Here is a 17,560-nt window from a genome sequence, read left to right on the forward strand (position 1 = left end):
CATAATGCCTCTGTACTTTCTTACCACACAGCAATTTTTCATGGCCCCATTAAATCATTAAAACTCACATTTTGTGAACATGGATATATTAATTCATTCAATTTTAAAACTGATTTAAAAATCCACCCCTATTTTCACCAAATTGTGATATTAAGTGTATTTTAATTTTACTGATTTGGTTTGAAATTGCAATTTTCTCTTCAAACTCTCCAAACTGGCAATTTCTTCAATATTCTATTTGTATTTACTTTCTTTAATCAAAATGTTTCAAACAAGACATGTTTTATAGGGATAATATTTTAATTGGTAGTTATTTACATTTTTACTGCATCCTCAATATCACTTTCCATCTGATTACATGACATCATCCTCCATTAAGTCACATAATTGTTGGTGGGAAAACCACAGTACAAACATGAGCAAGAATAGTAAATACACAAACACAGGGATTATGAAACAGTTCCTCCTTTATTCAGCAGCGCTCACTCAAGATCGCTTATTTACAAGGCATGCCACAACGATACGAGAACTGACTAAAAGACTTCAATAATTAATGATCAATAACACTTACATCAGCTCTGAGGGAGACAGAGGTATGTGGAAGAAAAAGAGCAGTAAAAACAAAAAGATACATCAATTCTCAATGTTTTCTTGCCCATGCCAGACATGTTTATTTGATCATTGTCTTACATGAAACAAACGTTTATCTTTAGGGAGTGTGATGTCATTGTCAGACTCCCCCTGATTGGTCGACCCCTCAGAAAGCGGAGTTAAGAAGGGCTGTCCTAACAACCCATTACACATGGGTTGGGGGGGGGGAAGAAAAGCTTTCAAAAATTCAGAGCGTTTTCAAGAGGAACAAGGGAGCGAGGCAGACCCAATGACATTATTGACAACTAAAAATAACTTTCAAAAAAACCCCAAGATTTGTGTTGTCTTTTTTTAATAGTGTCCTTTGAGATAGTCATTCACAAGCTTGGATATAAAAGGGTCGATTCTGTGAGGGTCTGAGAAGGAGAAAATATGCTGCATACATTGGTACGAAAAGGAGAATCAGAGGTAATCCATTTCTGTTCTCACGTCGGCACATGGCGTAAATAATGCAGAGGAATTTTCATCTCTCAAAAAGTGACCCTTTGCAGGAAAAGACCTGAAAGTTATCATTATTCATGAATATTTCCTCTTACAAACAGGTGAAACATTTACATACACACTCATACAGTCTCCGACACGTTCAGCCTTAAAGGTACGCACTTATTCTTTCTCTTTATCATACACGCTCTGTCTGTCTTTCTCACACACACAAACACACACACTCACATACTTTTCCAAACACACTCACATACACACACACTCACATACTATCCCAAACACACTCACACACACAGGGGTGGCCGCAGCTTTTACACCCCTGGAACAGGTGTCCAATCATGCAGAGGAGGATAAAAAAAGTAGGTCAGATGAGTCCTCGTCTCTTCTTGTAGTCCTCCAGGTTGAGAGATCGGCGTGGTGCCCCATCTTTAACAGGCAATGCATTCGAACTCACCGACAAAGACTTCGCTTCTGTTGATGATTGAAATAAATAATAAATTAATATAATAACAATAATAATCAAAACTGAAGATACTACATCATAGGATCAGATTGATATACACTACCATTCCAAAGTTTGGGATTGGGTATGACTTTTTAATGCTTATGAAAGAATACTTATGTTCTCCAAGGCTGAATATTGTGAATATTATTATATTGAATATTGTGAAATATTATTACAATTTAAAAAATCCTTTTTTAATACATTTTAAAAATGTAATTTATTCCTGTGATGGCAAAGCTGAATTTTCAGCATCATTACTCCAGTCTTCACTGTCACATGATCCTTCAGAAATCATTCTAATATGATGCTGAAGAAACATTTCTAATTATTAACAATGCTGAAAACAGTTGTGTTGCTTGAATATTAATATAATGAATATTTCTGTGGAAACTGCGATAAATATTTTTTTCAGGATTCTTAGTTAATAGAAAGTTCAAAAGAACCGCATTTTTTAAAAATAGAAATCATTTTTAACATTATAAAGGTCTTATACACACACATACGATTATTTCTCCCCCAAACACTTTATTTTATTCGGTACACCTGTTCAACTGCTCATTAACGTAAATATCTAATCAGACAGTCATATGGCAGCAACTTAATGCACTGTCCGATTGGAATCTGATCTAAATTATTGACTGTCCAACTGTGTATCGCAACTGTTTGGATCTGATTTGTGTGTCCTGTGGCACTTTTTCATTTTCCGGAATATCTGCATTGGTTTCTATGGCAATGACGTTGTGTTAGTAGGCATTCGCCAAAAACAAGAAAAACAACAACCGCGACACAGGAGGGGTCTGCAATACAGATGTTGTCTTATTTACAACATGACAATGTGTAGCCACTGAGAAACGTAGGATGCTGGTATGCGCGGTTTTATTCTGTGCCGATCATCTTCGCCAGTCTTAAAATTCAACATGTCTCCATTATATTGTAATTTTCTGCTTGACCGGCACTTTGCAACACAACCTTATTTCTGAAGCAATTTTCAGCATGTTTCCTATAACAATGTCAGACATGTTTATATTTCATGTGGCGTGAGAAAGTCAAATAAACCACCCAAAAACCGATTAGAGCAGTCAGAATGAAACAGATTTCCAGAAATGCTATCTAAATAGGATTTCAAAACACATGAATGTAGCTCAAAACGGATTCGTTAAAAAAAAATATAAAAAAATATATATAAATATATATATATATATATATATATATATATATATATATATATATATATATATATATTCATGTGATATATATTCATAATATATATTCATGTGATTTTTTGCGGTTCACACATGCTAAATATGATTGGATTACAATCGGATATGCACAAAAATCGGATTTGGACTGACAGTGTACGAGGCTTCAGGCAGGTAGACATGGTCAAGATGATCTGCTGAAGTGCAAACTGAGCATCAGAATGGGAAGGAAAGGTGATTTTTAACTGACTTTGAACGTGGCATGGTTGTTGGTCATTTACCGCCACCTACTTGGAGCTTTAGTTTAGGCCTGGGCGATAAAACGATATCGATATTTATCGACGGTACGTCTTATTCGATAACGATAGAAATTTTTTTCGATATAACTCTCGATATAGTTTAACTTAAATGCATTAAAATGTAAACAGACATGAAGTTCGGTTGCATGAACAACTCTCAAGCTCGCTCCGTCCCTGGATCACAAACAGACGCGCTACGAGTGACACAGCAAACAAGTTGCTGTGGAGTTCAGATGCGCAATCGCCACGTGAGATCAGAACACACAAACACATGAAAATGAGTGCTGTACCTGCCGGCGACGAGGAGATTGTGAATAAAAAGAACATATCAGCTCGTCAGTGTGGCAGTTTCATGGTTTCCTTACGTCTTACAGTTGATCTACTTCAAAGTTCGTCTTGAGAGGGCAGTTGTCATTTATAGGTATTAACAGCTGCACAAACAGTGTTTTCAACCACACAGTATCTTTATTTCTGTGTTAAAAATATTCAAATTATCACAGAAGTACTGAGATAAAAGTTTATAGTTCAGATATAAATACTAATGTCTATGTTATCGATCAAAATAGAGCATATCAGCTTTTGAAAGAAACTTCGCTGAAAATGACGCATTAATCGATTACATTGTTTCACCACCAGGTGGCGATAAGTGACTGTTAAAAAATGTATTTGACGTTGACTCTTCACTCAACAGATTCTTTCAAATACACTGATTCATCCAGTAATGAAACAAGAGTATTTATGGGCGTCATTGAATCATACATCCAAACAGATTTTTTTTTTTTTTTTTTAAATAATTCAAATATATTTAACATTTTAAAAAAGACTGCAGCAATTAATATTTTGTCAGAACCTCTAGTAAATTACGTTATTTCATTTAGCTGACATTCAGAATTGTGATCTCGGTTTGAAACAAAAAAAAAAAAATCTCAAATTTATCCAGAATTGTGCAGCTCTAAGTGTCTTTAACACTTATTTATTTAATCTTCATATAAAATATAAGAAAGATTTGTTTACATTTTATTTAGCTTTGTTTTAATTATTTGTTGTTTGCCTGAATTAAAAATGCATTGATTAAATTCAAACATTTTTTTCTACTAAAATGTTTTCAATAATTATCGATCAATATGAAACATTATATCGTGATAATTTTTTTAGCTGTATCGCCCAGCCCTACTTTAGTTTCTTATTAAAAGTATCATTTCATTTAAAAAGAAAAAATTCCATATTAATAAATAATAAAAATAAATAAATAAAAAAAAAATCATTAAAAGTATAGTTCATCCAAAAATTAAAATTCTGTCATAATTTACTCACCCTCATGGTAGGGAAAGCCTAAAGTTTATGTGTAATAAATTCTATGTTGAATCAAATATAATATTTTTTTTCTAAAGCTACTTTTTGTAATGTCTATTTGATGCTCTTCTCATTTAACAAAATAATGATTTAAATTATCTTTTGGGGGTAATTTCTCAAATTTTATGTGCAATTAATTAGATTAATTAATCACCACATCATGTAATTAGTTACATTTTAATTGCATATATATATATATATATATATATATATATATATATATATATATACACACATACACATACATATTCATATATACATACATATACATATATACATACAGTGGGTACGGAAAGTATTCAGACCCCCTTAAATTTTTCACTCTTTGTTATATTGCAGCCATTTGGTAAAATCATTTAAGTTCATTTTTTTTTCTCATTAATGTACACACAGCACCCCATATTGACAGAAAAACACAGAATTGTTGACATTTTTGCAGATTTATTAAAAAAGAAAAACATGGTCCTAAGTATTCAGACCCTTTGCTGTGACACTCATATATTTAACTCAGGTGCTGTCCATTTCTTCTGATCATCCTTGAGATGGTTTTGCACCTTAATTTGAGTCCAGCTGTGTTTGATTATACTGATTGGACTTGATTAGGAAAGCCACACACCTGTCTATATAAGACCTTACAGCTCACAGTGCATGTCAGAGCAAATGAGAATCATGAGGTCAAAGGAACTGCCTGAAGAGCTCAGAGACAGAATTGTGGCAAGGCACAGATCTGGCCAAGGTTACAAAAAATTTTCTGCTGCACTTAAGGTTCCTAAGAGCACAGTGGCCTCCATAATCCTTAAATGGAAGACGTTTGGGATGACCAGAACCCTTCCTAGAGCTGGCCGTCCGGCCAAACTGAGCTATCGGGGGAGAAGAGCCTTGGTGAGAGAGGTAAAGAAGAACCCAAAGATCACTGTGGCTGAGCTCCAGAGATGCAATCGGGAGATGGGAGAAAGTTGTAGAAAGTCAACCATCACTGCAGCCCTCCACCAGTAGGGGCTTTATGGCAGAGTGGCCCGACGGAAGCCTATCCTCAGTGCAAGACACATGAAAGCCCGCATGGAGTTTGCTAAGATGGTGAGAAATAAGATTCTCTGGTCTGATGAGACCAAGATAGAACTTTTTGGCCTTAATTCTAAGCGGTATGTGTGGAGAAAACCAGGCACTGCTCATCACCTGTCCAATACAGTCCCAACAGTGAAGCATGGTGGTGGCAGCATCATGCTGTGGGGGTGTTTTTCAGCTGTAGGGACAGGACGACTGGTTGCAATCGAGGGAAAGATGAATGCGGCCAAGTACAGGGATATCCTGGACAAAAAACCTTATCCAGAGTGCTCAGGACCTCAGACTGGGCCGAAGGTTTACCTTCCAACAAGACAATGACCCTAAGCACACAGCTAAAATAACGAAGGAGTGGCTTCACAACTCCGTGACTGTTCTTGAATGGCCCAACCAGAGCCCTGACTTAAACCCAATTGAGCATCTCTGGAGAGACCTAAAAATGGCTGTCCACCAACGTTTACCATCCAACCTGACAGAACTGGAGAGGATCTGCAAGGAGGAATGGCAGAGGATCCACAAATCCAGGTGAGAAAAACTTGTTGCATCTTTCCCAAAAAGACTCATGGCTGTATTAGATCAAAAGGGTGCTTCTACTAAATACCGAGCAAAGGGTCTGAATACTTAGGACCATGTGATATTTCAGTTTTTCTTTATTAATAAATCTGCAAAAATGTCAACAATTCTGTGTTTTTCTGTCAATATGGGGTGCTGTGTGTACATTAATGAGGAAAAAAAATGAACTTAAATGATTTTACCAAATGGCTGCAATATAACAAAGAGTGAAAAATTTAAGGGGGTCTGAATACTTTCCGTACCCACTGTGTGTGTGTATATATAAAAAACCAACCCCATTTTAAATGGTAAGGCAAATTACACACTGCTTTCCTGCTGGACATCAGGACATCCTTTAAAACTAAACTAAAATAGTAATATGATTATTAGACCTGAGACACACTTACCAGCATTAGGAACCTGTAGGTCAATTTTGACATCAAAATCATGAACTTTGAAAAGGTCCTCTGAGAGGTCACTGTTTGGCTTGGTAAGGTCTTTGTCTTTCTGGCCAGCCTGGCCCTGCATAATAAACAAGTTAAGCACAAGTGAATTCTGGGTCAGAACAGGCTCATGTTGCTGAGGACTTGCTTGAGAGTGTGTGTTACCTGTTTATTAGCCTGCTGGCTGTTGTCTTGGCCTGAGCCTGAACCGTATTTCTGGTTTAGATGAGCCAAAATAGCGGCATGAACTGAGGGATCTCTCGCCTTTGAAAAAAAAAAAAAAAAGAAAGAAAGAAAATTTCAGTTTCTTAAAATGATCAAAAAAGAATGAGAATAAAAGTGAAGTAGAACAGCAGAGCTGACAGAAAGATGCCTCACATTGGACACCATAGTCGGTTTACACTGCCGTCTGGTGAATGGATCCATTTGCTGGTTCTTTGCGTTCTGACCCTCTGCCTAAAACACAACCAAGACATTTTAGATTCCAGAATGTTTTTAGGAGAGAAAAAAAAAAAAAAAAAAATTCCTGATCCGAACACCTACCACCAATGCCTTCTCAGACTCCACAATATTCCAACTCCGATTCCTCTGGTTGATATAGCTGGAAAAGAAAAAAATATTATGAAGAGGAGGGATTAGAGGGTTTGTGTACATACACTACTGTTTAAAGGTTTGGGATGAATAAGATTTTTTTTAATACTTTTATTCAGCAAGGACGCATTAAATTAATCAAAAGTGATAGTAAAGACCTTTATAATGTTACAAACTATTTCCATTTGAAATAAATGCTGTTCCTTTTATCTTTCTATTCAAAGAATCCTGGGGAAAAATTATCACAGTTTCCACAAAAATATTAAGCAGCAAAACTATTTAACATAATTTTAAGAAATGTTTCTTGAGCACCAAATCAGCCTATTAGAATGATTTCTGAAGGATCATGTGACACTGAAGACTGGAGTAATGATGCTGAAAATTCAGCTTTGCCATCAGAGGAATAAATTAGATTTTAAATTATTAAAATAGAAAACAGTTATTTTAAACTGTAATAATACTTCACAACATTACTGTTTTTACTATTTTCTAATCAAATAACTGCAGCCTTGGTGAGCATAAGAGACTTCTTTCAAAAACATTAAAAACATCTTATAGACCCCAAACTATTGAGTAGTTGAGTAGTGAGTAGTAGTAAGTGTATGTGCGTTTCTGACCTGATGGCAGAGATATTTTTGGTTCTCTGTCGGTCAAGTGCTTCTGCTCTCTCCTCCAGCTCATTCAACTGATCTTGCAGTACTTTCGCCTTCTCTCCATCCCCACTCTCCTCAGCCATGGCCTGTACACACAAGTTATGCATGATTAGCATGAGAACAAGTATGCACTTATATCTATTTGAAGTATATCTAATCATTACAACCTTCTCTTTGAGAAGTTGCGTTTTCTTCATGGCGTAGTTTGGTGGTGCCTTTCGGAATCTGTCCTTCTCTTTGACAATCTGTCATAAAAATAATTCACATTAATACAATGATAAAGTTGACAACCATCAGAATATCCTGTATTAAGGACAACAAGAAATAACATCAGTGGGACATACATCCTCAATGTCTTTGTCATTAAATTTGTAGTTGACCGCCTCCTTGATGGACTGCTCTTTTTTGGAGATCTCATCTAGAGTAGGAAGCTGCATTCCTGCTGACATCATCTGTGGGGCAGCAACAAGGTTACATTTCATAATGCTACAGTGTGACCGCAGTTCTACAATTAACCTAAAATTCACCCCCAATTCAAATTTAGCTTCCATAATATTTTTTTGCTTAGAGTAAATACATTAAGTACAAAAGAATACAGTTCTTTTAAGAAAACAGAATTTAAAAAAAAAAAAAAAAACCCTCACCGCCTCTCTCCATTTCATGAATTCGCTTTCAGTGAACTCCTGATTGGACACAAACTCGAGTCTGAAGACGCGCATGTCATTTCCATGTCTGCAAACATGCAATACAGATTACACAAGTCATAGACAACAAAGAGATGAACGCACAAATAATCGGTTTTTCTGTGCAAACGTACCGGAGCTGAAGGCCTTTATTTGTTCGTGTGGACCCCAGCTGATAAACTTTAGCCGTCTCCACAACATCAATGATTTCAGCCACCTGCAGGATTTCATTTCAGAAATTGTTGTATATTCCACGTGATATTTTAAAATGTGTGTTTTCAGGTTGCAGTTGGTCGTGGTGTCACAAAAGCTGAAAGTTGTTTATAACGTGAATGGATTTACTGACCCGATAAACAGGCTTGCTGCTGCTGTTTCCAATGCCAATTCGAACAAAACAACCAGTAACAGTTTTAGCAAAGAACGGCATGTGACACCAGCGCTCCAGTTTGTGCCGGGACAGCCGGATCCGATTCAGCTCGTCTGGTAATGACACTGGCTGGGACTTGGGCGGAGCCTCCTCTTTCCTGAAATACAGGTGCACAGTTGATAAACATGCTCATTACAGAGGGACAGAACCATACAACTAGAAGGGAAAAAAAAATCCACAATACTGTTTTATGATCAAACTTAAAATATAGAAGTACAAAAAATTATGCATAATATATACACACAAAATGTTTGAATGGTGGTGTATATATGCAAGTATATTTTTATTTTATATATGTAATTTTATTTCATTTTTAATTGCTAATGTAAAGTCATTTTAGCTGTCCAAATTGTTGTTTCATACAAAGAAAGTTAATGTAAAAACGTAAATTTTCTAATACTTACTCCTCCTCTTCATCAAAAGATGAAGACCTTGAGCTGCGGTCACTCTTTACTGAAGACTTGTCATCATCATCTTCCTCCTCCTCTTCATCATCCGAGTAGACCTCACTTGTCTTCAGCGGCTGCCTTTTGGCAAGGAGCTCAGCTGAAAGGGTAAAGGTTATATCAGATACTGGCATCACTGGCTACGGAATGCTAATTGTCTGCACAATACACTATATACTGCCTGTTTTTATTAAAAATGCTTAATAAAAGTAACGTTTTAAACATTAGTATGCTACATTGTAGTTAGATCGCCCTGCATGTGAGTGGCATCCAGTTTTCAACTTCTAAGTAAACAGGGTTATTTTGCATTTTTGAATATTAATTCTTATTTTATATTTAGTATGTTATTCGATATTGTCTGATTAACGATGAGAAATTGATAAGAAAAGTACCAGTTCTGTTTTTCCTCTTCTCTCTTTCTGCTTTCAGTTCTTCCATGGCCTGTGACTTCTTGTCCAGCTTCTCATCTCTCTTGATCCGTCTCTCTTTGTTATGTGACATAACCTGCATGAATGGAGAGAGGAAACGTGAGTGTAAAACCCTATTTGTGTTCCTATTTTTAGAAAGGGCTTGTTGGCTATACAGTTTACTTACCACCTGAGTGTCGGGGACCTGAGACAGTTTTCTCTTCTCCTGCTCCTCCTCCTGTTTCTTCTTCTTTTCTTCCTTTTCCTTCTTCTTCGCCGTCTTCAGTTTTTGCTTTATTTCAAACCTTAAGAAATACACATTTATTGATAAGAACAGTTTCTTCACAAATGGTTTGAAAATTTAACTGAGCCTTCCTTCACAGCTAGATTTAATTTATTTCTGCACAATACAAACAGTGTTGCTATTATAAATAAACTAAAACTATTAAAAATATTTTTCGGTGATTGGCACCTAATGCATGAGCTAAGTAATTCAAATAAAGCTGCAAATAACATAAAATACTTAAACAAAAATGAGAAATGGAAACAAACTGAAATACGTTTTAGTACTAAAATGACTAAAGCAAAAAATAAATTAAAGCTTTATAAAAATATTTAAAGTGCTATAAAAGATTTAAACAATAGTAAAACAATATTTACATGCAAGTTCAAAAAACACTTTAATTTTCTTATAATATACATTGAACATCACCTTATTTCTCAAAGAGTCTGAAAACTGTTTGTTTGGAGATTCAGCCTCTACTAAACCCCTCCTTTCCACGAGCTGTTGTGATTGGTCTACCGCTTACAGTGCATGCCGGAAACGAAACGCCTATTACCATATCTGAATTTCAGCTTCGGAAGCTTCCTCAGCTCTTGATACAGAGTGATATGAACAGTAACAATTGTGTCGGTTTTTCCTTATCAATTCCAGTGCGAGTCCTCATCCTATTGAAGTGCATGCAATGTGGACTCGCAGCACAGAAATCAGTGTCTTTTTGACATGTTGGCAACATAAACCAAACTCATCCAGGCCTCAGCTACAACTACAGTGGTTAAAGTAGACATAGTTCGCGGGCAGCCAATGAAGACCATAGGCTGGCCTTATGCAAATTGATGACGACTCGTTTTGTTCAGAATCGAAGTTCATGCAAGTTCAGATTCTTTTTAGGAGACAATAACTTTATTTGTTGTGCACTTTGATCTTTGAAACGTTGCAGTTCTTTTACACAAACAGCTATATTACACACTGCATGAAAGATTATATCTGAAAAAACATAATAGGGGAACTTAAAAAAAAAAAAAAATACTAAAGCCTAAACTAAGATTAAAATAACAACTGAAAATATAAAAACAAAAGATAACTCAATATTAACAAATACTATAATGGCATATAAATAATACTAAAATAACAGAATACAACATTGTGAAAATTGCAGCATTTAAATGCTCTTTTAATTAGCCCGTTGTGATTTCTAAAGACCATGTAATTTAGGCTGTTATCACAGTTCCATCTTTTCTTCCAAGTATGAAAACGATAATTTACGACTATTTTAGACCTTGGCCGCTCAGATCTGAGCTTTGAAACTCCTCTCACCTCCTCTTGAGGACTTCTCTCTTCTCTATACGGTTAAACAGCTCCTGTTCTCTCTCTTTTTCCGTCATCTGCTCCAAACGCGCCCTGTCCTCCTCATCCCCCATTAGGTCGTCTCCATAACCATCCCGGAAAACCTCATCTTCTGATGACGAGTCAGAATCTGAGCTGGATGATGAGCTGTTACTGTCGGAGTCTGACACCTCACCTTAGGAAACATAAAGCAGGTATAAACAACTTTTGAAATGTACTTTTCCAGAAAACAGCATTACAGAATCCAAACCACTGCCTTACCCTCCTCTGGAGCCGAACTCTCTGCTGAACTGTCTCCATTTGAGCTGCCGGATGAAGCCGCCTTGCCCTTTCTTTTCTTGACTGTGTTCTTCTTTTCGGGCCCTTTACTAGGTTTTCCCTTCTTTTTGGTTTTAGTGCCTCCAACAGTCCACTAACAGATCAACAGAACAATCAATAAGGCATTTAATTTACAAGCAGCTTTTGACATGGACACTAAGGATTTCATTAAAAGTATTTCAAATATGTAACAGCACACACTTCAATCGCCTAATCACCTACATAAGACACAACGTGTCATGATTCAATGATAAATACATGATTCAATGTATTTAGTTATTGTAGTATGTTCTAAATGTCACTGTTTATTTTGCCATTGAAATGATCAAGACCACATTTTTGCTCTTTTAGTAAATGGACTATTTAAATAACCACAAAAACCTGCAGATTTCTGCAACCTTATTGCATAAGCTTGAAAAAAAAAAAAAAGTGCTCTCTCATTACACCGGCTTTTGATTCGCATTGAAAGTCTACATTTGCTACAACAGTAGCTTAAAACCAAAACTAATATTTGGCTATTGGCTAACATTATTTTCTGTGGAATAACATGCACTAATAAACCACTCAGAATAAGACCAGAACCGTATATTAAACGGAATGGAAAAGTAGCAACAGATTTTTACTTCTGTATTGTCATGTACATCTAATTGAAATGGATTATCAAAAAAAAAAAAAAAAAAAATGGTGGTGACCATTCAATTAATCTGTTGTCGTTTGGATGGCAGATCTGAATGCGTGCTTGCAAAACAGGGCAGGTTTAAGCGGAATAAATGACTAGAGAAGTCCAGCATATGTCACCAGAGAAGTATCTGGCATTTCACTGGATGATCTAGTTATGACATTTTGATAAAAGATTTTTGACCTCAAATTTTTTTAAAAATGAAACATGCATGTGCAAATGAGAATTAAACATGTATTCTCACTGTATGATCCTGATTTACTGATTTGGCAGACATCCTGATAAACTTTTACTTGCAGTAAAAAAAGACAACAATTTTATCACGCATGTGGGGGGGTAAACTTGTTTATTTACTCTTTTAATTATTTACTTAGTTTTATTATTGCAGGAAACGAGAATCATCGTCTAACATTTTGCAAGCAAAGATGAAGGTGATAAAGACAAAGGTCATGTCAGACAGAAATATTTCACCACCCAAAAGAAGAGCCTGTGGATATTATGCAGGCAATTTGCAAACTTTGCACAAGAGTTATGCCAGTGAAGAAGTCTCAAACCACAGTCAAATATTCACTGAAAAAGAAAGTGAAAGCAAAAACTGACCAAGCTTTTGGTATCTGTTGCTGCACAGCACATTACTTCTCTCAGACATGACAAGAGCTGAAACTCAATGCTGATAAGGGTATATCATCTCTTAATTTATTGGCTTAATATTTCTCTTGTGGACCATACATTAATGATAGAGGAAAAAAACATCAGAAGAATCAATATTTCTAGTTAAACAATTTTTGTTTTTTATTAAGTCGGTGTTTGAAGCTGCTTTTGATTCTCATCGTTGACTGATTGTGCTGGGTTCAGACCTAAAGACTTATATTATATAATATTAGTAATATTATTATTATTATTATTATTAATAATAATAATAATAATAATAATAAATTGTAATTGTATTGTTATTAGTTTAATTAAAATATTTTAATGTGCTATGGAAGAACGCTAAAGAACAACAATGCCGTTCTCGTCTTGGCTTAAACCGTATAAATGATGCGTCTCTTTTATAACAAGCACTCTTGACAATTTGTTAATAAATCACCTTGCAATTCAATTTAGATGTGTGGATGTAGTTTTGCAGTCTGATTTAAAACCATTTTCATTGATACAAATTTGGTATGTCGTTATGAAATTATTGGAAGGCAAATGATTTGTAGGCCCTAATATTCATTTGATGATAATAATAGCATGAGAATAATACTGATAAAAACAACAACTATAATAATAATAATAATAATAATAATAATAATAATAATGTAATACATGAATGGGAAAACGAGCCAATTATTGTCTTGATATCATCAAAGGCATCGGCTATTGGCGATATCTCTGACTATCGTCAACACACAATATTATCGTCTATCGGCACAACCCTATTCTAGACGGTTCAAGCAAATGTTTGCAAGGTTTTTTTCTGCATTGAAAATATTTTCCCAGCTGTCAAAATGAATCTTTGTCCCGCCAAAGATTAATTTGATCATTTAATGTGATGATACCTGTTGTTCTGCAGTACAGATACCCGCTAATATCCAGCTGCTTTAAAATGCTCCCGTGAGTATTTGTTTAAGCGCTCTGTGATGAGCATCAAGGGTTTCTATTTACAACGTGTTCTTGCAGCGTTGAGCTTTGTAGCGAATCACAGACATACACTACCATTCAAAAGTTTGGAATCTGTAATAATTTGTATGTTTTTAAAAGAAGTTTCGTCTGCTCACCAAGGCTGCATTTATTTAATTAAACATACAGTAAAAACAGTAATATTGTGAAATATTATTACAATTTAAAAACTGTTTTCTATTTGAATATATTTTAAAATATAATTTATTCCTGTGATACAAAGCTGAATTTTCAGCATCATTTCTCCAGTCTTCAGTGTCACATGATCCTTCAGAAATCATTCTAATATGCTGATCTGCTGCTCAAGAAACATTTCTTATTATTATCAATGTTGAAAATAGTTGTGTACTTTTTTTTTTTTTTCCCCAGGATTCCTTGATGGTTAGAAAGTTCAAAAGAACAGCATTTATCTGAAATACAAAGCTTTTTTAACATTATACACTACCGTTCAAAAGTTTGGGGTCAGTAAGAGTTTTTATTTTTTTTTTAAAGAAATTAAAGAAATTAATACTTTTATTCAGCAAGGATGCATTAAATCTATCAAAAGTGACAATAAAGACATTTATAATGTTACAAAAGATTCTATTTCAAATAAATGCTGTTCTTTTGAACTTTCTATTCATCAAAGAATCCTGAAAAAAAAAAAAAAAAAAAAAAATTGTACACAAATATTTTGTACAATTGTACACAATAAATGTTTCTTGAGCAGCAGATCAGCATATTAGAATGATTTCTGAAGGATCATGTGACACTGAAGACTGGAGTAATGATGCTGAAAATTCAGCTTTGATCACAGGAATAAATTACTTTCTAAAATATATTCAAACAGAAAACAGGTTATTTTAAACTGTAATAATATTTCACAATATTACTGTTTTTACTGTATTTTTAATTAAATAAATGCAGCCTTGGTGAGCAGACAAAACTTCTTTTAAAAACATTAAAAATCTTACCGATTCCAAACTTTTGAACGGTAGTGTATCTTTTGAGCTTATGAATGCAATAGGCATCAGACGTGTTAAAGTTAGTCAGAATCCACTCAACACTGTTCAGTGCGAGTTCTTGGAGAGTAAGTGAAAAATAATAGACCTGCCACTTTTTCTATGTAATGTGTAATTTGCTACTTTGTTGTTCATTTTATTACTAACTTTTCAGTCACTCAGTGACTTTTATCATATAAATTTACAGATTATAAATATAAAATAGTTCTAAGCAGCTTTATCATCTGTCCTGACAGTGATTAATTTTTTTATTTCATGATTAAGTAGGATAAGTTAATATTACGAACTGTTTATTTGCATTTATTTTGGATTTATTGTCAGTACTGAGCTTGCAGTTCACATGGGTATGGTACTCTGAACTGTGTGTGGATGACCGTGTTCGTCCACCACAACAAAAGACCATTTTTGACAGAGGAAAAACCCTGACTGAACATCCAAAAAAAGTCAGACCACATTGAGTATCTGAAAAGCTCCATACCTCATCATCGCTGTCTGATGTCTCTGAGTCCGTGGAGGCGGCAGGTTTACTAACAGGCTCTTCCTGTTCATCAGAATCCACACGCTTTCTCTTGGCAAGAGACAGCAGCTCCTGCAAAAAGCAGAAGAAGATTGACAGCTATGATTTTCCCCAAGCACCAAGTGAAAGTCCTTGGTAAACAAAGAAGGTGGATCCCCTTTCTTTGTTGTTCATTGAAAAACAAAAAGAAAATGTTCAGGCTGTCATAATGTCCACAAAATATTTGAAGCTTGCAGGGAAGGTGTGGCAGTGGAAATACAGCTATTATGAAGAACAAAAGTAGTTTTTCTATCTTTTTAATGAACCCAAATAGCGATCTATAAGCGTGCCTGTCTGCCTATGTGCTAATTTTACCCTGGAATACTAGAACACGTAAGACAGAGAGATTTGGGATAGTTATAACTCAACACTCTCAATACTCTAACAAACACTATATGGCTTAACAGGGTCTAATCATCACAATGCACAGACAGATGTCAAACTCCACTGAGCATGAGGTTTTCAGTCCAAATATGACCTGTATTTGAGCATAATTATGTTATGGTACTTATATAATCTGATAGCATTAATTAAAACTTCAGCATATCATATGCATGCAACTCATAAAACACTTGTCTGTAATCACACTGCTGTTAAGTGTTTGTGTTGTGCTGCTAGCTGGCTAGCTCTATAATTTGTCAACACCATCGAAATGAAAACAAGTGCACAGGCTGATAAAGCAGTGTAGTATGGAGTACTGCCTATAGGGGGCGTATCATGGTTCAAATGAATTTGTTCGCCATACAGCAAGGGTTTTCAAACTGGGGTCAGGGGGCCCAATGGCCATTTGCAAATTACCATTACTTCCAAAAAAAAAAAAAAAAAAAAAAAAGAAAAAAAAAAAATTAAAATAGAAAAGAAAAGAAAAGAAAAAATATTAAAATAAATATCAAACAGTACAGTACTAGTTAGTAGGGGGGAAAAAATGATAATGCAAGTTATAAGGAACTAAATATTTTCCTAATAACATTTTAGATATATTTATAATATTTATTTTCACAGTATATATTGTGCCTTTTTTACAAGAAACTATACAGGTGCCTTTTAAATTTTAGGATAGGGGTCCCTCACATGAGGATGATCATATTTAGGAGTCTGTGACACCTAAAAGATTGAAAACCTCTGCCATAAAGCAATTGAAATGTTCAATTATTCATCACTGCTATTTTAAATTATTAATCTAAAACTGAATATTTGTAGGCATATCACCATTAAATTTAATATTTATAAGCATTTTTTGTCTAATGGAATGTTTGCAATTTTAAACGACTTTTAAACTTTAAATAACTTTTAAAATTAAGTAAAAAAATCTTTGCAAACAGCCATTAGCAGTTTAAGCACATCATAAACCACATAAGCTCTTTTGACACAACGGCGAACTTTATTACTTGAATGTGTCTCCATATTCTTATTTTCATGTAGCATGTGACTTTCAACTGTCCAATCAAAAACTGCTTTCGGGATGTGTTTGAGAAGAGTCTGTCCTCTCTAGTCTCTCGTCGTATTTCTACAGCTACAACCGAAATAGAAGTTTAGCCGCGGCGCTGTGACGTCATAAAACAGAAAAGGTTCTAAACGCACGCGGCCACTTTTGTACAGCCGAAGTACCCGCGTGCTGCAGGCGACAGTAAAAAGCACGCAAAATGTCAAAAATCCAGGTGTAATTGTCTTAAAACCAACACGACGCCACCATATAGGCCCCTGCTAACCAGCTAGCTTTCCCACATCACTTAGCATGGGACTTCAACACACACATACAGTTCTGACACCTTAATGCCTTCGAGATCGGTAAACAGCGAGGTTTTTGGATCACATTCACGTGAATGATATTCCTACCTGATCCAAATTATCATCGCTTGCACTATCCTCCGAGTCAGAGTCAATCACGACCCGACCTTTCCGTTTCTTTACATTCACCATGGTTAGCTGCCTGGCTCCCCTGTGTGTGTGTTTAAACAGCAGCGCCGCACTCCTCCACACAAAGGCGCTAGAGCTGCACTAC

At 35.3% G+C, this 17,560-nt stretch overlaps 1 protein-coding gene across 1 annotated transcript; it reads right to left on the bottom strand.

The window, feature by feature from the left end:
* Positions 1 to 449: 449 nt before the first annotated feature.
* rtf1 (RTF1 homolog, Paf1/RNA polymerase II complex component) lies at positions 450 to 17,559 on the bottom strand. Its single transcript, XM_051917497.1, has 18 exons — positions 17,395 to 17,559; positions 15,481 to 15,591; positions 11,601 to 11,751; positions 11,310 to 11,514; positions 9,900 to 10,017; positions 9,698 to 9,809; positions 9,264 to 9,405; positions 8,779 to 8,956; positions 8,567 to 8,649; positions 8,394 to 8,481; positions 8,094 to 8,201; positions 7,917 to 7,994; positions 7,714 to 7,835; positions 7,049 to 7,106; positions 6,884 to 6,961; positions 6,671 to 6,769; positions 6,470 to 6,584; positions 450 to 1,563 (listed from the first exon to the last, which is right to left on the bottom strand). Exons 1-18 carry the CDS (start codon positions 17,476 to 17,478, stop codon positions 1,457 to 1,459), a joined length of 2,037 nt encoding a protein of 678 aa, XP_051773457.1. The 5' UTR covers positions 17,479 to 17,559; the 3' UTR covers positions 450 to 1,456.
* Position 17,560: the final 1 nt, after the last annotated feature.

Source organism: Ctenopharyngodon idella, chromosome 13 (genome assembly GCF_019924925.1).
Source record: "Ctenopharyngodon idella isolate HZGC_01 chromosome 13, HZGC01, whole genome shotgun sequence".
Classification (NCBI taxonomy): Eukaryota; Metazoa; Chordata; class Actinopteri; order Cypriniformes; family Xenocyprididae; genus Ctenopharyngodon; species Ctenopharyngodon idella.